Source organism: Piliocolobus tephrosceles, chromosome 10, assembly GCF_002776525.5.
Source record: "Piliocolobus tephrosceles isolate RC106 chromosome 10, ASM277652v3, whole genome shotgun sequence".
NCBI classification, from domain to species: Eukaryota; Metazoa; Chordata; class Mammalia; order Primates; family Cercopithecidae; genus Piliocolobus; species Piliocolobus tephrosceles.
Window position 1 is genome coordinate 93,985,564 of NC_045443.1, and position 24,920 is coordinate 94,010,483.

At 38.3% G+C, this 24,920-nt stretch overlaps 1 protein-coding gene across 2 annotated transcripts in view; it reads left to right on the forward strand.

Annotated features, from left to right (window-relative positions):
- The window catches only part of CFAP54 (cilia and flagella associated protein 54), a 389,915-nt gene that overhangs the window by 29,906 nt on the left and 335,089 nt on the right, over window positions 1-24,920 (forward strand). For both annotated transcript variants that reach the window (XM_031936253.1, XM_023206706.3), the window contains exons 7-14: window positions 2,284-2,397; window positions 2,522-2,623; window positions 7,979-8,177; window positions 15,354-15,535; window positions 15,623-15,788; window positions 17,024-17,109; window positions 19,910-20,044; window positions 22,400-22,550. In XM_031936253.1, coding sequence (XP_031792113.1) covers window positions 2,284-2,397; window positions 2,522-2,623; window positions 7,979-8,177; window positions 15,354-15,535; window positions 15,623-15,788; window positions 17,024-17,109; window positions 19,910-20,044; window positions 22,400-22,550 — 1,135 coding nt within the window. The remainder of the gene's footprint in view (window positions 1-2,283; window positions 2,398-2,521; window positions 2,624-7,978; window positions 8,178-15,353; window positions 15,536-15,622; window positions 15,789-17,023; window positions 17,110-19,909; window positions 20,045-22,399; window positions 22,551-24,920) is intronic.

Here is a 24,920-nt window from a genome sequence, read left to right on the forward strand (position 1 = left end):
AATTTTGGAATTTTTTAAATTAAGATTTTTATTTTTAAATGACAAATAATAATTGTATATACTTAGGAGGTACAATGTGATGTTTTGTTGAACGTATACACTGTGGAATGATTATATTAAGCTAATTAACATATTCATCATCTCACATGCCTTTTTCTTGTAGTGAGAACACTTAAAAATCTATTCATTAGCAATTTTGAAATATGCAATACGTTGTTGTTAACTGTGATCACCATGCTGTGCAATAGATCTCAAAAATTTCTGTCTGCTGTCTTTCCATCCTCATTTTGCTCTTGGACACAAGCTGCCTTCCCTCCTCGTTTAGTTTTGTGTTCCTTATCACTTAGTACACTCTTGTCTTGCTTTTCTCTGCTAACCACCATTTAATACACTTTCTTTTTCTTTTGTTTTCTTTCTTTCTTTTTTAAGACAGAGTCTTGCTCTGTTGTCCAGGCTGGAGTATGGTGATCTGATCACAGCTCACTGCAGTCTTAGTCTCTGGAGTAGCTGGGACTGCAGATGCACACCACTATGCCCAGCTAATTGAATACACTTTCTAACAACCATTTAATACACTCTATTTTTTTGTTTTTCCTTCTTTCATATCTTTTTGATTGAGTACTTGAAATATAACTTAACTTCAGGCTGGGCATGGTGGCTCATGCCTATAATCCCAGCACTTTGGGAGGCCAAGGCGGATGGATCACCTGAGGTCAGGAGTTCAAGACCAGCTTGGCCAACATGGCAAAACCTTGTCTCTACTAAAAATACAAAAATTAGTCAGGCATGGTGGTGTGTGCCTGTAGTCCCAGCTACTCAAGAGGCTGAGGCAGGAACCTGGGAGGCTGAAGTTGCAGTGAGCTGAGATCGCACCATTGCACTCCAGCCTGGGCAACAAGAGTGAATAATTTATATATATATATGTGTGTGTGTGTGTGTGTGTGTGTGTATATATATATATATATATATATATATATATATATATATATACTCCAGAGCTTCTATTGGCCTGTAGAGTGCCCCAGTGTAAATCTGAAAAAGGCACCTTCTCTACATTATATGATACCTGGCTTGGTCAGTGGATGGGGCCTTGGTGAGAATGAGAAATAAGCACCCCTTCCTTTGGGCCAACATGTTCCTGCATGAGGGTACATGGTTTGGTATATGGGGTGTAAGCTGGACTTCTGCTCTAGTCAACCTCTTTGGCTAGAAGTCTTGTGTAGGACTGCCTTCATGGCTGTGCACATGCCTGTTCATATCTTGTTAACATCTGGCCAATTCACAGTTCCATTTAGTTTTTCCTGCCTGAACTAATTCTGAAGGTTTGATTCTGGTGGCACATAGGCAGAGGAACAGCCTAATTCAACCTTCACGGGTTACTTGTGTAGCTCAAGATAGATTCCAGAAAGACAACTCATCATATATATATATATATATATATATATATATAGTTCAGTGTACTAGTGGTGGCATATTTTGTTCTGTAGCTATTAAGATTATTAGGGAATGAAACTTTTATAGTGTTTTGGCCATTTGATCCCATTTGGGATTTTTCTTTATTGGAAAATGTAACCCTTCATATATGTTAATATTGTGGTTGGTCTAGAAGCATCTTCGTTAAAAATTACAAATGGTGAATGAAATATTTCAAAGAGATGGTGAAATAAGGGACATGAATTCTTGTTATTGAGTTCTTAATAACTCCCTTGAACTCATTTGTTATCTCTAGAGGATTATAATAATGGTGATATGATTAAATAAGAAAGCCTCCCTTCTTCCTTCCTTCAGATACTTATTAAACACAGTATGCTGTGTACTGGAGACACAAAAATGAGTAAGATCCTTTCAGGAAGTCACAGTTTGGTGGTCAATGTGAACAGTTAGGTAGATAATACAGCATGTCATGATAGGAAGGTTAGGATTTGAGAAGAGCAACTGAGGACGCACGTGCGTGCGTGTGTGTGTGTGTGTGTGTGCGCGCACATGAGGACATGCAGTGCCAAATGCTGAGAAGCGATAGTCTGTATGGAGCTACTGTTTCAGTCATATTTCAGCTTTCCTTTTTAAAATTTCATAATTCATAAAGTTACCTTATCTCACCGTTTATTGGAGAGTTTAATGGTTCTTAAAGAAAATGATAGACTAGATAAAAGGAGTCAGCATTAACTTAGAGCTTAATTCACAGATTAAATAAAATGCCTAGGAGAACAAAACATATTGTCTTTATACATTTTAATCACTATATTCTGATTTATGAATCAAATTTATTTTAATCGCATGTAGGCATTTGCTCGGCGTGCTTTGGCTAAAATTGATGAGTTAAGGCAACTGGAATTAATGAGTTCCTCAAAATCCCAGGAAGAATCGCAAAGATATTTTAGAGAGGCCACAATAAAGGTATAAAAATTTCATGAAATAAAAGAAATTTACCACACTTCTACAGCTGATTAAATACTTAATATTAGTAGTTGGGAAGTACATCTCATTGTTATTTCATGTATAATTCTGCTTTTTGAGGCAGATGGCAGTGATGATCTTCAAAAGAGGAGTCTTTGAATCTAGAAGAAAAAACAAAGCTATCTTTAGACCCAAGATAAGAATTAACCTAAGGGAAGTACAAACTGTAAGTCTAAACATATCTTCTCTCTTTAAGACTCTTTTTGCAGTGTATTTGTATTATGCTCTGATATCTTTCAAGCCTAGTCACTCATTAAATTCTGCCCCCAGTTCTCTGCCTCAATGGGTAAATAGAGAGAAGAGTGTTTTTCTAGTTTGCACATAGCCTCACTTCATCTCTTTCTCAAAGCTTTTGTGTCTTAGCACAATCCCAGTTTTGCAACCTTAAAGGACAAGAGGCTGAAGAGGAGCCAGTGAAAGATTTCAATGAACTGGCTCTTGCAAATGAATAGGCCTCTGAGTGGTTCTGCGAATGCCTTTGTCTTTGACCCCTTAGGGTGAGCTGAGCAGGCGAGCAGGCTTTGAGGCTGCAGAAAAGATGGAGGCACCTTTTCTCATCAGCCTTAGGTTTTACCCTTGGGAATGTTCAGGAGCTAGGTTATCCAGTAGCAACAAACAACCCCCATACCTCAGGTGGCTTAAAACAATTTATTGTCTACTGGAGTCATATGTTATTTTAGTTATCAAGGGCTCTGCCTTACAAAAGCTGCTCAGGGCCAGGCTGAAGAGCAGCCTTCATTTCAAACATTGCTAGTCATTTGGCCAGAGGGGATAAAAGAGAGCTCTGGGGAACCTTGCACATCTAGTGATGCTCAGCATAGAAGTGACATGAGTCTGTTCTTCTCATATGTCGTAACCAGCCACACAGCCTCTCCCAACCACAAGCAAACACTAGTAAAGATGATCATAGGGCAGGGAGTAGGCAACATCAGGCCTGTGGGGCCCTCAGCCCTTTTTCTTCCCCTTGTCTTTTTTTTCTTCTTCTTCCCTTTGCCTTCCTGACTCTTAATATCCCCCAGGGCCCAGTTCTGTATCGTTTTGAAGCTCTCCCTGACTGTTCTAGATGGATATATACCCTCTTCTGCGAGCTTCCATGTAGGCATTGAAAATGAATCTATGGTGAAGGAGATGAGCAGTTTCTTACAGAAGAGGTGTATCAAATCTCAGAACCTGGAAAGGATTTGGGAAATTATCTGGTTCAGTCATTTTATATTACAGATGGGAAAATAAAGCCTGCAGTATTTAAATGACTGGCTCAAGATCACAAAGGCAGCCGCTGGCAGAACCAGAACCAGCACCTGCACATCTTAAGTCCAGTGCTCGGCTGCTACTCCAATCACTGCTACTCTCTTTCCTCATTTCTTCTTTTTTTTTTTTTTTTTTGGAGACGGAGTCTCGCTCTGTTGCCCGGGCTGGAGTGCAGTGGCCGGATCTCAGCTCACTGCAAGCTCCGCCTCCCGGGCTTATGCCATTCTCCTGCCTCAGCTTCCCGAGTAGCTGGGACTACAGGCGCCCGCCACCTCGCCCGGCTAGTTTTTTGTATTTTTTAGTAGAGACGGGGTTTCACCATGTTAGCCAGGATGGTCTCGATCTCCTGACCTCGCGATCCGCCCGTCTCGGCCTCCCAAAGTGCTGGGATTACAGGCTTGAGCCACCGCGCCCGGCCTCCTCATTTCTTCTTAACAAATTTAGGAGTAATCCTTTTTCTTTCTTTTAAATGAATTATTATATTTAAATACAAATGGTTTTTGGACATGGTACCTTTCCATTGCTACTTAGTGTGACAATATTGACTAGTGAGCCCACAGATACATTTTATACATCTCTTTTAAGATGTATCCCTTACTAACCAACAGTCTATTAAATGGTGAGTAATTAATTAAATTATAGGCAATTCCTCAGATAAGCTTTTAAGCTACCTGCATCTGGAATTAAGTAGCGGTGCTATAGTGTTTGTAAGAGGGCAGGGAACAATTTTTTTTTCTCTCCAGCATTTTTTTTTCTCTCCGCAAGCAAATTTAAATATCCAAAGTTGCAAGGCTGTTGTTACTTAGAATATTATTAAAACTTAGTTATCCTGGTAGCAAAACTAAATACATTTTCAAAGAAAAATGTTTAAAATTCCAGATAAAATTACATTAAAAACTAACTTATATCTGATTTCCCTTAAGATAATTGTTGAATGAAAAGTTCTGGTGATTTTTTTTTTTAAGAAAAAATTGTAATTGTTTAGTGAGTAGTTGTTTCAGAGACTAGTCAACACATCCTTTTCATAACATCATCCTATATTACCTTGGCATATTTTGCAGAATGTCCTGTTTTCTGTGTATGAAATAATTTTATTATGTTTCTGCCAAATCAATTAATTTCAATATGCATTAAACATATTTTCTGAAACATTTCTGGGTTTGTATGTAAGTTGTTAACTCACAGTAAATCATTTTGACTCTCAAAAGATTTTTTTAAAGAACTACTAATTCAGACTCCTAATGATTGATTAGTTAGTGATTTATTCAATAAATATTTTTAAGTACCTGCTATGTGAACAAGTAGATCAAGATTACATTCTAGTGGAGAATTACATCATAAAAAATAAAATAATTATAGCTTATGATAAATATTAATAAATAAATAATGATAATGGTGAGGATGAAATGAGTTACATGTAAAGCCCTTAGAATGTTCCCGGCAGATAGTAAGTAGGTCCTCAGTAAATATTAGCTATCATTGTTTATTTATTATTTATTAATTCAACAACCATGTATTGAGTGTCTACTGTGGTTTCAAGTATAGTGGAATATAGAAATACTAAATTGCAGCCCTGGCTTTTTGGAGGGCCTTGGAATAATGGACAGAATTTGGCTAGACAGGGAGAATAGAGATAAACATTCCAAATGAAGGGTCAGAGCATGGTCATAACTTAGAAGTCAGAGTAGGCAAAATTTGCTGGGGGTCAGTGATAAATAGAGCTTGACTAGGAATAGACACGTGATGTTGGGAAATTAACATAATACATCTCCTAGAGTAGATGTCATGGAGACCATAGTATTTAGAGATGGAACCAGACTGTACAGTTGTGCCATTCAGATTTTCATTCATCCTGACATTTTAAATAATAATATAATATATCCTATGCAGTATATGTGTCATAATTTGTCTATTTTATCATTATTATTTTAGTTCTTTCAAATTGTTTTTGCTATTTTAAGTATTGACATCATCCACATCTTCAGACATGCTTATTTTTTTTCTTTCTTTTATTTCCTGTGGATAAAATTCCAGGTGTAGGATTACAGAATCGAAGGACATAAACATTTTATTTCCCTTGATATATATTGCCAACTTGCTTTCCAAAACGAGTATTCCTATTTTCAAGGTGACAACTTGCAAGTACCAATTATTTTACCACAAGCTATTATTATTTTTATATTATTATTTGTTTTATTATTATTATTTTTTTGCTAATTCAGTTTTCATAAGATGGCTTGCCATTTTAACTTTGTTTTTTTGAGCCAGCTTTTCTTTCATTGTGTGAATTATTTTTCAGTCTTTGACCATTTATCTACTAGGGATTTTAATTTTCAAAATATACTTGAATGAGCTCATTATTTTTATAGACATTATTATTTTGCTTTTTATACTTGACAATCCATTGTTTTCCTTATTGCTTCAGCTTTAATTCTTTTTTATAGATCTTTTAAATATTTATATTTCAAAATCTTTTACTTAATATTTTATTTACAGCTCTGATAAATATTCCATTCTTTTTGCTAGTTTTTCTATGATATTTTATAATTAATTTCATTGTTTTATTCACTTGGGTTTTACTATTTCATTTTGTATTCCAATTATTCATAAAGTTGATTATGCTGTTTCAGTATGTATTTTTAAAAGCTCTGTTTTAACCTAATTAAAAATCTTAGGAAAAACCGTTACCTCTATAAGAAAAGAGAAGGCAGGGCATGAAGTTCAAATTTTTTTGAAGTTTTTTTGAGATGGAGTCTCATTCTGTCACCTAGGCTGGAGTGCGGTGGCATGATCTTGGCTCACGGCAACCTCTGCCTCCTGTGTCAAGCAATTCTTCTGCTTCATCCTCCCAAATAGCTGGGACTACAGGTGTACACCACCATGCCTGGCTAATTTTTTTTATTTTTAGTAGAGACGGGGTTTCGCTATATTGGCCAGGCTGGTCTCGAACTCCTGACTTCGTGATCCACCCGCCTCGGCCTCCCAAAGTGCTGGGATTACAGGCATGAGCCACTGCGCCTGGCCTCTTGTTGAAGCTTTTAACATACCAGTTGGCCTATGGATTGAAAAGGTACAGAAGCTTATGAGTGGGGAAGCTAGTGTCTGCAGGAAAGTAGTTCAAGCCAACTTTATCCCTGCTTTTGTTTTTCTGTCTTTCTGACTTTGCCTTACTAAGAGAAATAAAAGCAAGGGACTTATGAGGATATCTTCCAGCTGGATAAGGCTTCTAGAAAAGTCAACTAGAACTACAGTTCTTATTTGCTGGCAAACTAAATGCAGAGAACAGGTCATTTGTTGGAGAGAAGAGTGAAGTGAGGCAGGAAGCATGTGCAGGAAGTGCAGTCATTTGGGGCCAGTACAAAGCATAATGACTGGGAACCCACACAGGTTCTAAACAGTCACTAGCCTGTTAGCATAAAGCTGATCAATTCTTTCTTAGAGTTAATTACCACAAACCTTGTTATTTATACTGCTAAATATTGCTTCAACTTTTGGCTTGAGGACCTTCTGCATGAGAATATCCTGCGGTGCTTATTAAAAGTGTCCAGACACACAAAATCTCCGGAAATTTGGTCTTGAATCTACAAAGCACCCCTGAGTGATTCTTAGGTAACCAAAGTTTGAATATCAGTTCCTAAGGCTATAATGAAGATACTATAAAGCATATGAAGATTTATGCTCGCTTAATAAGCAAACCATAATAAACAACCTTTTAATGCTGCCTTGGAAACACAAGCATATGAAGAAACAACAAAGTCTTTGATGTAATGGCAGCATGATATCTCTAATGAAATCTGGAGTGACATCTCAAAAACTGAAAACATAAAAGCAGGTATCTTTTGTTACCTGCTTGTTATTAGAACTACTCTCCTCTGTTGTAGCATTGATTCAGCCTTCCTTTTTTTTTGCTTTAAAAGGGGTTTTTTTTTTTTTTTTTTTGCCTGAGGGTCTCACTCTGTCACCCAGGCTGGAGTGCAGTTGCATGACCTTAGCTCACTGCAGCCTCTGCCTCCCTGGGCTCAGGTGATCCTCCCACCTCAGCCTCCCAAGTAGCTAGGACTACAAGCACATTCCAACATGCCTGGCCAATTTTTAAATTTTTGTTGAAATGGAATGGAGGTCTCACTGTATTGCCCAGGTGGTCTCGAACTCCTTGGGTCAAGCAGTCCTCCTGCCTTGGCCTCCAAAAGTGTTGGGATTATAGGCATAAGCCACTGCGCCCACAATATAATAGCTTTAACAAATGGACTGAACTTTTTTTTCTCAATTTCAGTTATCATGGCCACGTACTGTCACAGAGCGGCTATTGGATGAGATGTTTGATAGCACTGCATCCCGGTTTCTGGCTGTCTTGGAAGCTCTTTCTGATTCAAACAGGCGAATACTGCAAACTGGACCCATTGTTACAGACGAAGTGGAGATTCATGATGTTGTCTCAGAATTGTTTATGGCAGGAAGAGAACTTTTGATAAGTAAATAAGATGTTAAGATATTGTTTTGTGATAGAATGATAGACATGAGTAACAAAAATTTTAGCATGATAGTCCATACATAGGAAACTGATAAAATTTATATTATTTTATTTTGGTTTGATTGGTTGGTTGTTTTTGAGATAAAGTCTCTCTTTGTCACCCATGCTGGAGTGCAGTGGTATGATCATGGCTCACTGCAGCCTCAACTTCCTAGGCTCAAGTGATCCTCCCTTCTTAGCCTCCCAAGTAGCTGGGACTACAGGTATGTGCCACCATACCTGGCTAATTTTTGTATTTTTTGTGGCGATGGGCTCTCACCATGTTTCCCAGTCTGGTCTCGAACTCCTGGGCACAAGCAATCCACCCATCTCAGCCTCCTAAAGTGCTGGAATTACAGGTGTGAGCCACTGTGCCCAGCTGATACAATTTATATTGATCTTGAATTCAGCAACCTTGCTAAGGTCAATTGATATTTCAAATAATGTATTAGTAGATTTTGGAGGGACTTTTTTTGTATATACAATCATCTATGAATGGCTTATTTCTGTCCAATCCTTAATCTTTTAATTTCTCTTTTCTTGCATTTCTTGATGATTGCACTGTATAGGGTTTCCAATAACACATGGAAAGAAGTGGTGATAGCAGACTCGCTTGTCTCATTTTTTTCCTCAGTTGGAAAGCTTTCAACATTTTGCCATTATTTGAGATACCTACTGAGTAATTCTTATAGATACCCTTTTGCAGATCACAGACATTTCTTTTATTCCTGGCTTGCTAAGTTTTTTTTTTTTTAAATCTTGAATAGTTTAATTTTAGCAAAAGCTTTCTCTGAATTTATTTATTTATTTATTTATTTATTTGAGACGGAGTCTCGCTCTGTTGCCCAGGCTGGAGCACAGTGGCCGGATCTCAGCTCACTGCAAGCTCCACCTCCCGGGTTTAGGCCATTCTTCCGCTTCAGCCTCCGTAGTAGCTGGGACTACAGGCGCCTGCCACCTCGCCCGGCTAGTTTTTTGTATTTTTTTAGTAGAGACGAGGTTTCACCGTGTTAGCCAGGATGGTCTCTATCTCCTGACCTCGTGATCTGCCCGTCTCAGCCTCCCAAAGTGCTGGGATTACAGGCTTGAGCCACCACGCCTGGCCACTCTCTGAATTTATTGAGATTTACTGAGTTGATCAAATGGCTTTCTCATTTCTTTGTATTAATGTGGTCGATTATATGGATTGTTTATGTAATTTTTAACCATCCTGTGTTTTTGGAATAAACCTAATTTGGAGGTAAGGATTAGCCTTTTGATACATTGCTTGATTTGTTTGGTAATGTTTAATATTTCTGCTTCCCTGTTGATGGGGCAGACTTTTCTTTCTTGTAATGTTTTTAGGTTTTGCTCACAAGGTCATATTAGCCTCATAAAATGAGTTGAGAAGTATGCCCTCTTTCTCCATTATCTGTAAATGTTTTGTGTCATATTGGTGTTATTTCTTCCTACATGTTTGGTTGAATTTTCTGGTGCAGCCATCTGTACCTGGAATTTTTTGTGTGGGAATATTTTAAACAATGAATTCAATTTCCTCCATAGATACAAAATTTTTCAGATTTTCTTTTCATTCTTTTTAAAAAAAATCTATCTCTTTAGTAAATTGTATTTTCCTTGAAAATTTTCTGTTTTATCTAATATTTAAATTAATTAATTAATTAATTAATTTTTTGAGACAGAGTTTTGCTCTTGTTGCCCAGGCTAGAGTATAATGGCATGATCTCTGCTCACTGCAACCTCCACCTCCCCAGTTCAAGTGATTCTCCTGCCTCAGCCTCCCAAGTAGCTGGGACTGCAGGCATGTGCCACCACCACGCTTGGCTAATTTTGTGTTTTTAGTAGAGATGGAGTTTCACCGTGTTGGCCAGGCTGGTCTCAAACTTCTGACCTCAGGTGATCCAACTGCCTTGGCCTCCCAAAGTGCTGGGATTACAGGCGGGAGCCACTGCGCCTGGCCTTAAAATTTTCATTAAGGATTTCCAGTATCTCATCATGATCTTTTTAATGTCTGTAGAATCTGTATGATGTCCTTTTTTTCACTGTAACGTTGATCAGTTTGCCTTCTCTCTTATTGCCAAGGGTTCACCAATTTCCTTAGTCTTTGCAAAGAAACAATATTTGACCTTGTTGATCTTCCCTATTGTATGTCCATTTTCCATATTATTGATTTTTGCTCTTCATTACTTCCTTTATTGTACTTTCTTGGGTTTGCTTTACTGATTTAAGAAACTTACTGACTTGGAAGCTTAGATCATTGATTTTTAGGATTTGTTATTATTTGCATTAAATGCATATTGAGACATTTATTCTAAATTCAGCTTTAGCTATGTATCTGAAGTTCTGATGTATCTTTATTACTATTTGGTTAAGAATATTTTTAATATGCAATGTGATTTATTCTTTGATATATGGGTTCTGAATCAAAATATGGGAGATTTCCTATCTTTTGGTTACTGATTTCTATGTTAATTATACTATGGTCAGAGAGCATATTATATATTATTTGGAACTGTGAACATTTGTTAAGATAGGCTTGATGGCCTGGCAAATGACCAGCTATGGTAGATAGTCTGTGTGTACTTGAAAGACTATGTATTTTTTTGTTGTTGTTGGGTGCATTGCTTTATATATATGTTGATTAAGTTAAGCTAGTAAATCATGTGGTTAGATCTTCTCTATCCCTGTGGATAGTTTTCATCTTTTTATTTTATAAATTACCCAGAGAAATATGTTAAACATCGCTATGCATTTCTGTTAGTGTGGAATTGCAAGAGCATGGGATATTCCTATTTTGCTTCATCAGATACTGTTTTACAAAGTGGTTTTTTTAGTTTGCACACCCATTAACATTTTATGAGGGTTCCATTACTCCAAAATCTCTCTGACGGTATTTTCTGTCTTTCTCATTTTGTCCATTTTGGTGTGAATTCGGTGGTGTTGCAATATAGACTTAAATTTCTCTGATGAGTGATAAAGTTAGACATCTTTTCATACACTTTTTTCACTATTGGATATCCTATTTTGTGAGGTGCCTATTTTAACCTTTTGTCCTTTTTTCTGTCAATTTGTAGGAATTCTTTATATATTCTGGATATAAGTCCTTTATTGAATACATGTATTGTAAATATCATTTCTTACTTGGCGGCTTGTCTTTTCATTTTCTTAATGATATCCATTGGGGAACAGAAATTCTTAATTTTAATGTAGTCCAATTTATCAATATATCCTATATAGTTGATCCTTTGTGTGTTGTGTTTAAGAAGTCTCAGCTACCCCAATGTAAATATATTCTCATATGTTTTCTTCCATAAGTTTTATTGTTTTACCCCTCACATGAAGTCTTTAATTAGAAATTAGATCTTTTTTGTTGATACAAAGTAGAGATCAAGATTTGTGTACTTCTATATGTATATTCAGTTGACAGAACACCATTTATTGAAGATAACTTCCTTTCATTGGCTGCAGTATCCCTTAGTCATAAATTAGGTGGCCGTATGTGTGTTGTCTGTTTTTTCACTCAGCATAATTCTCTTGAGATGTATCCAGGTTGTGGATATTAATAGTTCACTTAGACGGGCACAGTGGCTCATGCCTGTAACCTTAGCCCTTTGGGAGGCCAAGATGGGCTGATCCCTTGAGCCTAGGAGTTCGAGACCAGCCTGGCTAACATGGTGAAACTCTGTCTCTACTAAAAATACAAAAATTAGCCAGGCGTCATGGCCTGTGCCTGTAGTCCCAGCTACTTGGGAGGCTGAGGAAAGAGAATCATTTGAACCCAGGAGTAGCAGGTTGCAGTGACTGGAGATCACATCACCATGACTGCACTCCAGCCGGGGTGACAAAACAAGACTCTGTCTCAAAAAGAAAAAAAAAAGGTTCACTTGTTACTGCTGAGTATTATTTTATGATATGGATACACCACAGTTTGTTTAACCACTTACCCTTTGAAGGACTTTTGAATTATTTCCAGTTTTTGGCTATTAGAAATAAAGCTGCTATGAACAGTTGAGTACAAGTTTTTGTGTGAAGGTAAGTTTTCATTTCTCTGGAATAAAATGTTCAACAGTGCAATTGGTGGTTCAGATACATGATAAGTTAGTATTTAGTTTTGTGAGAAACTCTCATACTCTTCTCCAGGGTGACTCTGCTATATTTCCACCAGCAATGTGTGAATGATCCAGTTTCAGAAAATCCTTGACAGAATTTGGTGTGTCATCAGTTTTTTATTTTAGCCATTCTCATAGGTATGTAGTAATATCCCACTGTGACTTTAATTTGCATTTCCCTAACGGCTAAAGATGTTAAACAGTTTTTCATGTGTTTATTTGCCAGCTACATACTCTCTTTTTCTCTAGTGTCTTTTGTTTACTTTCTCATTGCATTGTTAGTTATTTCTCTTGAGTTATGAGAGCTCTTTTTCTGTTCTGAATACAAGTCCTGATCATTGCTTTTAAGACAGAAAATACCTTTATTAAGATTTTTTTCTCCTCATCATTACTTTCCCATTTTTCATTGCTTCTTTCTAAATTCACTTCTTTTTGCTCAAATACAAACTCTAAGAATTTTGAAGTAGTTTGGATGGATATAATAGTTTATTTACAAGTTTCTTTAAGATTTTGATGCTATTTCTTAATAGTCTTGTATATATAGTGTTTCTGTTGAGAAGTCTAATGTCAGTTTAAATCTTCTTGTTTTATAGATGTATCTTTTACAATTTTCTCTTTCTTATGACATTCTTACATTTTATTCTACTGGATCTAAGGGTGGGTTTAGTAATGCAGCAGATACTTTGAGGTCTTGTATCTTTCTTTCATTTTTTCATGTTACTTTTAAATTTCGTTCCTTATATTCATTATTAAAAAAAATCCTTCAAGTCATTGAAAATGCCATTAGACAGATGTTAACAGGATAGATGTTCATCCTCCATGTCTTATTTATTTTATTCTTTTCATGTCTTTATTCTGTTGCCTTCTGGGAAGCTTTCTCGATCTGATTTTTCAGGTCACGAATTTGATCTTTGATTCTCTCTGTTCTACTCTTCTGTTTACCTATTTAATTATTTGTTTCAACAATGATATACTTTTTTGTTATTTTTGTTGTTTGTTTGAGACAGAGTCTCACTCTGTTGCCTGGGCTGGAGTGCAGTGGCACAATCTCAGCTCATTGCAGGCTCCGCCTCCCAGGTTCAAGCGATTCTCCTGCCTCAGCCTACCGAGTAGTTGGGACTACAGGTATGCACCACCACGCCAGGCCAATTTTTTGTGTTTTGAGTAGAGATGGTGTTCCACCGTGTTGGCCAGCTGGTCTCAAACTCCTGACCTCAGGTCATCTGGCTGCCTTGGCCTCCCAAAGTGCTGGGATTACAGGCGTGAGCCATTGTGCCCAACCATCAACGATGATATACTTTATACCTTGAATCCACTTGCTTCTTTTTCACAGGAGTTGTTTTTGCCTCATGTTTCTAATATCCTCTTTTATTTTTCTAGAGAACACTTTCACTTAAATTCTTGTTTGTGCTGTTCCATTTTCCTGCTTCTTGTGGTAAAGGATGCTTCATTTGTGGTTTTTCTTTTAAGGTGTTTTTGCTTTTATTTTTTTTTTCCCATGAGCTTTCCTTCTTGGAACAGTTAGCTGACTTGGCTTCAGTGTCCACCTGAGAGGAGGGAGAAAAGCCTTGAGTTAGCTCCTATGCCTTTAGGTGAGTTTAGTGTGTGCGTGTGCACATGCGGGTGCACATGTGTGTGCAAATGCCCATCTGAATGCAGGGAACCTCTGGTGCCACAGTTTGGGCTCTTCTCTTCCCAAGAAAAATACAAGTTTTTAGATAAGAATTTCCTTGACTTTCTTCACTCAAACCCCCAAATTTACCCTCATGCATATCGATCCTTTTCTACCATCTCTGATTTAGATGGAGGGGATGTTTCTCTTTGTGTCTTTAAGACTAATCCCTCTAAGTGTCCAAGTGGTCCCATTATACTGTGTCGTCGTTTTTTTTTTTTTTTTTTTTGAGACAGGGTCTCACTCTGTCACCCAGACTGGAGTGCAATGGTGCGATCATGGCTCACTGTAGTCTGGACCTCCTGGGCTCTAGCGATCCTCCCACCTCAGCCTCCTGAGTAGCTGTGAATACAGGCATATGCCACCATACCTGGCTAGTTTTTGTATTTTTTGTAGAGTTGGGGTTACTCCATGTTGCCCGGGCTGGTCTCAAACTCCTGGCTCAAGGGATCCACCTGCCTTGGCCTCCCAAAGTGCTGGGATTACAGACATAAGCCACTGTGCCTGGGCTTCTGTGTTTTCTGTCAACTTCCTCCCTATACGTCGTCTTCTTGGCACAGCCAGATTTATTGAAGGAATTGTCTGTTTTCATTGTTCCTAAGTATTTTCTTTCTACTTATACATTAGGCAGACCCTAGCATTCTACTAAGAATGTCATGGACAGTGCTCAATCCAGGGGTCACTTTAGTTACTTTTCTTTTTTCTTTTTCTTTTTTTAAGAGGCAGGGTCTTGCTGTATTTCTCAGGCTGGACTCGAACTCCTGAGCTGAAGTTATCCTCCTGCTTCAGCCTTCTGCGTAACAGAGACTATAGGTGCATGCCAATAAGCCTGGCTAGTCCTTTTCTTCTTTACTTTCTGTATGTATGTGTTACTGTTGAATACTCCTTTCTCTCTAAACACTCACCTTTGCAGCCTTTATTTCCCTCTGCTCTTCTCTTAAATGTTGGTGTTTCTTATTATTCTGTGCAAGGCAACATGATCCATGGCTGAATCTACTATTTACCGCGGATATGTAATGATGACTCTAAAAGCTCCGTCCCCGTTTTAGATCTCTTTCCCAAGTTTCCAGTCTGTATTTAGGAACTCTTGCTCATTCTGTGTTTGAGATTCCATTCCTTTTCTCCTGAGTATCCTTCCCTAACTGCTCTCCTTCTCCAGATCTGTTGGATGCCCTTCCTATTTGTCCTCAAAGCACTACCCTGTATTTGCCCGCTAAGATTTCTTGTTTCCCCCACTAGAACGTAAATCCTATGAAAGCAGGGATTGTGTTTTCCTGGTGCCTGGAAGTGTGTATAGTGAATATTTAATAAATATTTATTTGCATGAATGATATTCAAAACTCTCTTCTTCCTTTCCTAGTGTCAAATATTGGTGCAGATGGAATGCTTGATTTTCCAAAAACATCTCTTCTGGAACTTATGATAGAAAGAAAAAATGTTATTTCTGTGGATGCTGCTGTGAAATTTATAAAATTAGCTTTTACCTATGAGGAGTGGAGTTTATTTGAATCTTCTGCTGCACATATTATTTATTTTCTCCAGGTAGTGTATGCAAAATCATCCTCCTGGTTTTGTTTTGTTAAAATGACATCCAGTTACTAATTAATGTGTGGGATATACTTCTCCAAGAGGCAGGATGATCCAGAGTCAAAGAAAGCAGAGAAGGATTTAACTCTTCTAATTGCAATGGAACCACTAATTAATGTAAAGAGAAACAAAGGTTTGATCTTTCCTTTGGAAAACTATAAAGAAGGACAGTCGGTTCAAATTTATTTAAAAAATATTGCTGTTCATGGTGAGTATTTATCCGTTGAAAAATTTAGTTTGACAAAATATGCTCTTTTATAGATGTGGTCAGAGAAAGAACATTGAAGGCGGAGGGAGCAAGAGATACAAAGGCCCTGAGACAAGAGTGTGTTTGGTGATTGCAGGAATGGCATGGGGGCATGTGTGACCGAGTGTGGTAGGTGACAAGGCTAGAGAAGTAGCTGGGTGCTAGACGATGTGGTTCCTGGGTTTTGTAAGGATGCTAGATTATATTCTGAGTGACAGTTTTGAGTAGGGGAATGAGGTTCTGTTTACCTTCTGGCTTAGCTGGATAAGAGGGAGGCCCGTAAGGCAATGAATCAGAGGACAAAATCATCAGTTCATGTTAGGAAGGGAAGGTTTGGTAGTCTCCTGTCTCTTTCCAGCCTGCAGTGTTTGCCATTCTAGGACTATTCAAATCCTAGAAGTTATTTTGTGTGTAATTGAAAATCTGCAGTGTCTACTTTTTACACCAAAGAGAACTATTTAATTCCAGGTTTTTAATGTTTTGTCATGTTCTTAAAGCATTGTATGGCTTATCAGTTGCAGTAAGTAATTTGTACCAAGTAATGATATATATGCCTTCTAGTGATTTCTGAATCAATGTTTTTATTATTTTTCTTTCAACTACCTCATTTTGTATGCATTTTAATATTATAAGCCTCTTCAGTTTCTTTTTGGACATAGCATACAAATGTTGGATTTATGATAATAATGGTCTATTTTTATTGGATTAGAGCCACTAAGATTAGTTTTCTGTTTTTTTTTTTTTTTTTTTTTTTTTTTTGAGACAGAGTCTCACTCTGTTGCCCAGGCTGAAGTGCAGTGGCATGATCTTGGCTCACTGTAACTTCTGCCTCCTGGGTTCTCCTGCCTCAGCCTCCTGAGTAGCTGGGATTACAGTGGCTTGCCACTATGCCCAGCTAATTTTTGTATTTTCAGTAGAGACAGGGTTTCACCATGTCGGCCAGGCTGGTCTCAAACTCCTGACCTCAAGTGATCCGTCTGCCTCAGCCTCCCAAAGTGCTGGGATTACAGGCATAAGCCACTGCTCCCAGTCAAGATTAGTTTTCATATAGAAGTATTTAATTTGTCTTATTGACATGATATTTGCCCGCCTATCATTTGTGTCATTTTTGTAGCATATTTGTGTTTCTGTGCCTTTTCTATTTGAAATTTTGGAAGTGATTTTTTATTTCATTTTCCTCTACTTTATGAATTTAGATACTTGTTTGAAGACTTGTGGATATTCAGAGGATATTTTTCATTTGGCGGCAACCTTGTATTTCTGTGTCTGCACTGCTCCCCAGGTGAAATAGCTATTTTAAATAATTTTTATTAGTGTGGAAGTAGGTTTTTGTGCCTAACTTAAGGCCAGATTTAAAATATCACAGCAATTACGCCTTACTAAAATTTTATTTTGTTTAAGCATTAGAATATAGGATTAAGTTAGATTCTGACTTGTAGTTTTAAGTTTCTTTTTATTATTGTTGTCATTTTGAGTGTCTATTCCTTTTTGGGAAATTCTCAGGCTATGTTTCTAATAATGAAGGAAAGGAGGCAGTGGTTTTTAAGAAGAGTTAATATGTTTAATGAAATACTGCTTTCAGTCCATGAGTACAAAGCCTTGTTATTATTGGAAGCCACTTTCCACACAATGGCCAGTATTTAAAAAATGACCTATATGAGGGTACAAATGTTCAGGTAAAACTACTATAATATAGCAATGGTTATTAAACAAATTTCAGGGATCCTCAGAAGCCTAACTTTGTTTGTTTTTTAAATTAATTTATTTGTTTTTAATTTTTATTTTAAGTTCTGGGGTACATGTGCGGGACATGCAGGTTTTTTACATAGGTAAACGTGTGCCATGGTGGTTTGCTGTACCTCCTACTTGTAAGTAAGAACATGTGGTATTTGGTTCCTGTGTTAGTTTGCTGAGGATAATGGAGAAGCCCAACTTTAAGTAGTAGCTCCCTAATCTGTTTTTTGTTACTTTTGTATATAACACTGGGATTCTGATGAAATTTCATTTGAAAATTTGGTTATATTGTCATTTTTGAAAAGCATGTAAACCATAATTATAGAGCACTGTATTTAACTTTTGCCCAGGTAAGTGAAGCACAGTAAGGGACTTGAGAAGTTCTGCTTTATAATATTTTTCATTTCTTCTGGGTTTGTCAGGATAAGTTATAACCTGTGACAGGTATTTAATTTTTGAAAGAAAGGCATTTGGCAGTAAATACATTATTACAGTGGGAGAGCTAACCATAAAATAGAGATCAAGGCTTAAAAAGGTAGGGAACTTTCCTTTATCCGCTTTTCTTTCTCTTTTCCTTTTTCTTTTTCTTTCTTTCTTTTTTTTTTTTTTTGAGACAAAGTCTTACTCTGTCACCCATGCTGGAGTGCAGTGGTGTGATCTCAGCTCACTCCAACCTCTGCCTCCCAGTTTCAAGCGATTCTCCTGCCTCAGCCTTCCGAGTAGCTGGGATTACAGGCGTGCGCCACCTTGCCCGGCTAGTTTTTGTGTTTTTAGTAGAGATGGAGTTTCACCATGTTGCACAGGCTGGTCTCAAAATCCTGACCTCAGGTGATCTGCCCACCTCAGCCTCCCAACATGCTGGGATTACAGGTGTGTGAGCTACTGTGCTTGGCCTTCATTTATCTGTTTTGTTAAAATGATATATGTCTTAGTTCAATTCAATTCAATTTAATTCAATTCAATAAACATTTATTGATATCTGTCATGTTCCCAAACATTGTAGGAAGGTGCTACAAATGCAAATTAGGTCTTAGAGCGGCCTCAGAGAGCTCCAGGTTTGGTATGTTTTAATCATAAACTTATTATTTTTCTAGTTTAACTATAATGAGTAACAATTTCCTTTTGCAAAGAGGCAAGTAGCTTGGATGAGAGAAGACATATTCATTCTGGCTCATCAATTGACACTCAGTGTGAGGTTCTATTCAGCTTTTCCCTTTCCTTCTTGTCTCTACACTTTCCCAATTCCCCATTACTTCTCTAGTTACTAGTTCATCTACCCCTGCTCCAATTCCTTATTATTATTATTATTTTTGAGACAGAGTCTTGCTCTGTTGCCCAAGCTGGAATACAGCGGTACAATTTTGGCTCACCACAACCTCTGCCTCCTGGGTTCAAGTGATTCTCGTGCCTCAGCCTCCCAAGTAGCTGGGACTACAGGTACACGACACCATGCCCAGCTACTTTTTATATTTTTAGTAGAGATGGGGGTTCTCCATGTTTGCCTGGCTGGTCTTGAACTCCTGACCTCATGTGATCCACCTGCCTTGGCCTCCCAAAGTGCTGGGATTACAGGTCTGAGTCACCACGCCCATCCAATTCCTTCTTATTTTAATGCAATAATTTTAAAAAGAGAAAAGTATATGTAAATTTCACAGTCAGATGGGAGTAATTGGTTTGCAAACTTGCCTAAAAGTGGTTGGGACTTTTCTTTTTAGAGAGGCAGAAGAGCATAGAGCGTTTATTAAGAGTGAGGGATCTAGGTGGGACACGGTGGCTCACACTGTAATCCCAGCACTTTGGGTGGGCAAGGCCGGTGGATCACTTGAGGCCAGGAGTTTGAGACCAGCCTGGCCAACATGGTGAAACCCTGTATCTAGTAAAAATACAAAAATGAGCTGGGTGTGGTGGTGTGCACCTGTATTCCTAGCTACTTGGGAAGCTGAGGCACGAGAATCGCTTGAACCTGCTGGGATGTGGAGGTTACAGTGAGCTGAGATTGCAAGCCAAGATCATGCCACTGCACTCCAGCCTGAGCAACGGAGTGAGGCCCTGTTTCAAAAAAAAAAGAGAGTGAGGACTCTGGAGCTAGACAACTTAGGTTTGAATCCCTCCCATCTGCCACTCTTTAGTCGTTTCTTGTTGGGGAAAATCACTTAATCTCCTTGTGTTTCAGTTTGCTCCTCTGTAAAATGGGGAGGATCATACTAGGACTCCTCTCCCAGGGTCATTATGAAGATTCAATGTGTTAGTATTTGTAAAGCTCTTAGAGTGTTGCTTGGCACACAGTAAATGTTATATACATATATTTTATTATTCCTACTCATTTACCTTCTCACTTTTGTTTTTAGGATGTTCAACCTGATAAAGAAATTGTTGTGGACACGATAATGTTCCTATGGCAGAAATGCAAATTAGGAATTCAGCGGCTCAATGTATCCAGAAATGACTATGCAAAATTCACCCAGAAAATCAGTACTAACAAAGTATTCCTTTTGCATTTCCTTTCACATGTTTTTTGCTATTGCTAATTCAAGTTGCCATACACGTTTCAAATCTAATTTTTTCCTATTTTTCACCTGGTTAATGACTTTCATTTGCATATATACATATATAAAGAAGATATTCTCTCTAGTGCTGAGTGACCCTTTATTTTAATGTGTGTTCCCTGCACTCCTGTTCTAATTTTGTTTGTTGTGAGGTGTGAAGAGGTGTTTCAGGTCTTTGTTTTTTTTTTTTTTTTGGCAGAGTCTCACTCTGTCCTGGAGGCTGGAGTAGTACAGTGGCATGATCTCGGCTCACTGCGACCTCTGCCTCCTGGGCTCAAGTGCTCCTCCCCAGCTCAGCCTCCCTAGTGGCTGGGGCTACAGGCATACACCACCATGCCCAGCAATTTTGTTTTTTTTTTTTTTTCGTAGAGATGGGGTTTTACCATGTTGCCCAGGCTGGTCACAAAGTACCGGGTTCAAGTAATCTGCTCATCTCAGCCTCCTAAAGTGTTTGGATTATTATAGGCATGAGCCACCATGCTTGGTCTTTTCAGGCTTTTTTTTTTTTTTTTTTTTTTTTAGATGGAGTCTTACCCTGTCACCCAGGCTGGAGAGTGCAGTGGCACAATTTTGGCTAACTGCAATCTCTGCCTCCCGGGTTCAAGCAATTCTTCTGCTTTAGCCTCTGGAGTAGCTGAGATTACGGGCATCCACCACCATGGCCGGCTAATTTTTGTATTTTTAGTAGAGATAGGGTTTCACCATCTTGGCCAGGCTGGTCTTGAACTCCTGACCTTGTGATCTACCTGCTTTGGTCTCCCAAACTGCTGGGATTACAAGTGTGAGCCCCTGTGCCTGACCTCAAGCTTTTAAGTGAAGAATAAATATAGTATGGGCCAGGCGCAGGGGCTCACACCTGTAATCCCAGAACTTTGGGAGGCCGAGGCAGGTGGATCCCCTGAGGTCAGGAGTTTGAGACCAGCCTGGTCAACATGGTGAAACCCAGTTTCTACTAAAAATACAAAAATTATCCAGACATGCTGGCGTGTGCCTGCATTCCCAGCTACTCGGGAGGCTGAGGCAGGAGGATTGCTTGAACCCAGGAGGCGGAGGTTGCAGTGAGCCAAGATCGCCCCATTGCACTCCAGCCTGGACAATAGAGTGAAACTCCATCTCAAAAAAATAAATAAATAAAAATAAAAAATAAATATAGTGTATCTGAGGACATATAAGCTTGGTTAAATTCAAAAAGAAGATTAATAATAGAGAATACAGAGAAGTAAGAGTGTCAGGTTTTCTCCCCCCTGCAATAATATATTTAGACCATGTAAAAGAGCTACTTTATAGGAGGGAGAAGGGTGAGCATTTGAATATTATAACCTGGAAACTTAGGAGAAAAAATTTTAGTAATTATAAATATCGTAGCTTTGGTAATTTGGAAGCTGCATGAGATTAGCTACGTTAGTATGCATAGGTGTGATTGTTGTCATATACTCTGTTAAGTAATAATGTGAGTACATAAATACCGTTTTATCATCTCAGGTCCCAAAATGTGATAGTTGGTTTTATGTGCTAAGCTTTGGGGATACAGGCATGAAAGACAATTTCTTTCTCTCTCTCCTTTTTTTTTTTTCGAGACAGAGACTCGCTGTTTTGCCCAGGCTGGAGTGCAGAGGCACGATCCTCGCCCACTGCAATCTCCACCTCTTGGGTTCAAGCGATTCTCCTGCCTCAGCCTTCAGAGTAGCTGGGATTACAGGTATGCGCCACCACCCTGGCTACTTTTTGTATTTTTAATAGAGACGGGGTTTCACCATATTGGCCAGGCTCATCTCGAATTCCTTGACCTCAAGTGATCCACCCGCCTCAGCCTCTCAAAGTGTTGGGATTATAGGCTTGAGCCACCATACCTGGCCATGAAAGACAATCTAAGGCACCTAATGTAGAGCCTGAAACACCTACTTCCCCCTCACTCATAAGGAGGATGTTGATGGTAATCATAATAGCTGCTTTGAATGGACAGTGAGAACTTTTGAGGATACGGATACTATTCACTGATACATACAAATAACAGATCATAAATTTCCCATAATGGCTATAGATGTGCAGACTCTAAACTTAAGTGAATCTACTTTATGAATTTATATAAACAGATTGATTACTAAATATCATTTTAAAAGGATTACTGAGTTTTATTTATAATTAAGACATTAATAAGGAGGGGTACCTGTGTAATATTTCCATATGATTAGAAGATGGTTTTTTCAAGGAAGTATAAGTTTTGAAAAATGTGACTGTTTGTACAGTTTCATATACTCTTAATTGATTTTGCTGTGTATTTTCTCTTTTTAGTGGATTTATCTTCTGTGGCAGATAAATGAAGTAATTCACTGCTGTAAAATGGAAGACATTGACATTGTGGTAGTGGCAGAAGTCACATTACGGTTAAGTGAAATATTGGAATCTTTAGGAAGGCCAGGAAGAAAATTTAAACAATCTCTAGGTAAAATGTTGGCTGAAAAATTGTATACATACATAAATACAAATATATAGGTATGATACCAAGTACAGGATAACTTATACTAATGGAAACGAGGCACTTCAATATTATGCTTCATTGAGGATTTATAATTAGAGATAGATAATAATATACTTTCATCCAGTGGATGTTAGAAAGGTTTCATGCTGTCTGATTCAATGAGGGACAAAACCCTTTTTGTCTTCTCATATTCCTTTTCTCTCTTTTTTTCTGTTCCTAATTACTACCTACTCCCTTTTACTCCCCTCTCTTTCTTTCTTTTTTCCCTTTCTCTCTTTTTTTTTTGAGATGGAGTTTTGCTCTGTCACCCAGGCTGGAGTGCAGTGGCACAATCTCAGCTCACTGCAAGCTCCACCTCCCAGGTTCAAGCGATTCTCCTGCCTCAGCCTCCCGAGTAGTAGCTGGGATTACAGGTGCCCGCCACCATGCCTAGCTAATTTTTGTATTTTTAGCAGAGACGGGGTTTCAGCATGTTGGCCACACTGCTTTCAAACTTCTGACCTCAAGTGATCCACCTGCCCTGGCCTCCCAAAGGTCTGGGATTGCAGATGTGAGCCACCGCACCTGGCCACCTCTCCTCTCTTTTATCTTCCTTTGTTTTCCTCCCCTTCCATTTCCCATAAGAATGAATGCTTGAAGGAAGATTCTGTTTTGGACACTGTCATATTCTTGGCACTCACCACATCATCTGACATAGTGTAGGAGATCAAGTAAGTATTTGTTGAATGGATCAGTGTCATTCTACTTTCTATCTCCTTTTTTATTTTCTTTCTTCTAATTCCTTCCTCTTAAAATTCTTTCTTCATTTATTGTTTCTCCACCACTTTCTCTCTTCTTATCCTTATCGTCTTCCTCTTTTTGCTTTCATTTCCTAGTCCCCTAGCCCCCATTCTTCCTGTCTCAACCCCTTTTTCTTCTCCTTCATTCTCTTCTCCATTCAGGAGATGTCTTCTCTCAAAGGATGGCCTTCTGCTCTGACCTCCTTGTTCTTTGTTCTGCCTCTGGTTGCAGCCCTGTACTGTATTTAATGGGGTGAGGAATAATGTGGAGGGCTCCATAGAGGGTATTTACTTTGCTGTTTCACCCCACTTATAGAGCATGTGTGACATCTGGAGGACTCCATAATAAAATTATTGTTTACTCTGAGATTCACTAATCTGGCTCTGCCTGTCTTCCGCTGTTGAGTGTGGCTTTTCAGATGGAGTTTTAGAGCCATGGTTCTCAAATTTTGATTGTTATCAATATCACCTGAAAGGTTGTTACAACCGTAAGGCCCAAGCTCTGTTCTATTTCAGCTAGCCTGGACCTTCTCAGTCTTTATTAGTTTCCCAGGTGAATTTGATATAGATCGAAGTTTGACAGCCATCAGTTAAAAGTCTCTTGCCATCGAACACATTCATTGGCCTCAGGTCATATTTCTGAAATGTCCTGGCTGAAAATGCTTTTTTTCCTTTTAAAAACTTTTGTTATGCAGAACTTTAAATATAGAGAGAAAAAATAAATCACCATTATGCATCATCCAACACCAATAATTATCAACATCTTTTTCAATCTTATTTCATCTCTCTCTGCAACATTTCCCCCTCTATGAGTATTTTAAAACAGATATGTAATTTTTCCAGCAAATACCACCCCACCATGTGTATGTATGTGTATCCAACTATTTATCTAACAGATAAGGATTTTTTTTTTTTAACATAAAGCCACAGTGCCGTTATTATTGTATCTTACAAAATGGGGAATAATTCCCATGTCCCTGATTGTATTCAAAAATATCTTTTAAAGTTGGTTTGTTCCAATCAGAATCCAAACAAGGCCCACACATTGTATTTTCTTGACATGTCTCTTAAATCTCTCTAATCTCTAATGGTTTCTCTCCTTCCTACTCCCCTTTCAAGACATTTATCTTTTGAAGAAACTGAGTCATTATCCTGTGGGATTTTCCACATTCTGGATTTGGCTATTTCCCTCCATGTGATGTTGGTTAACTTGCTTCTCACCTGGTAGTTAGAGCTGGATGCTTACTTAGATTCTGGTGATACTTTGTTAAGAAGAATTCTTGCCAATTGTCTTATTTTTCAGCAACAGTACTTCATAGGTAGTGCTGTTTACTCCCTTGCATTGAATCAGGAGGCACACCATGCCTAGTTATCCCACTTTCTGTGCTATAAAGATTTATCTGTGAGTTCAGGTCTAGGTTGGTTCCCCAGAAGCAGGTTCTGAGATAATGATTTGAGTGAAGTAGTTTATTTGGGACTTTATCCAGGGAAGCACAGTGGAGAAGTGAGACAGGGGAAGAAAGGAAGCCCCAGGTAATGCATGGTAAGTTAATGA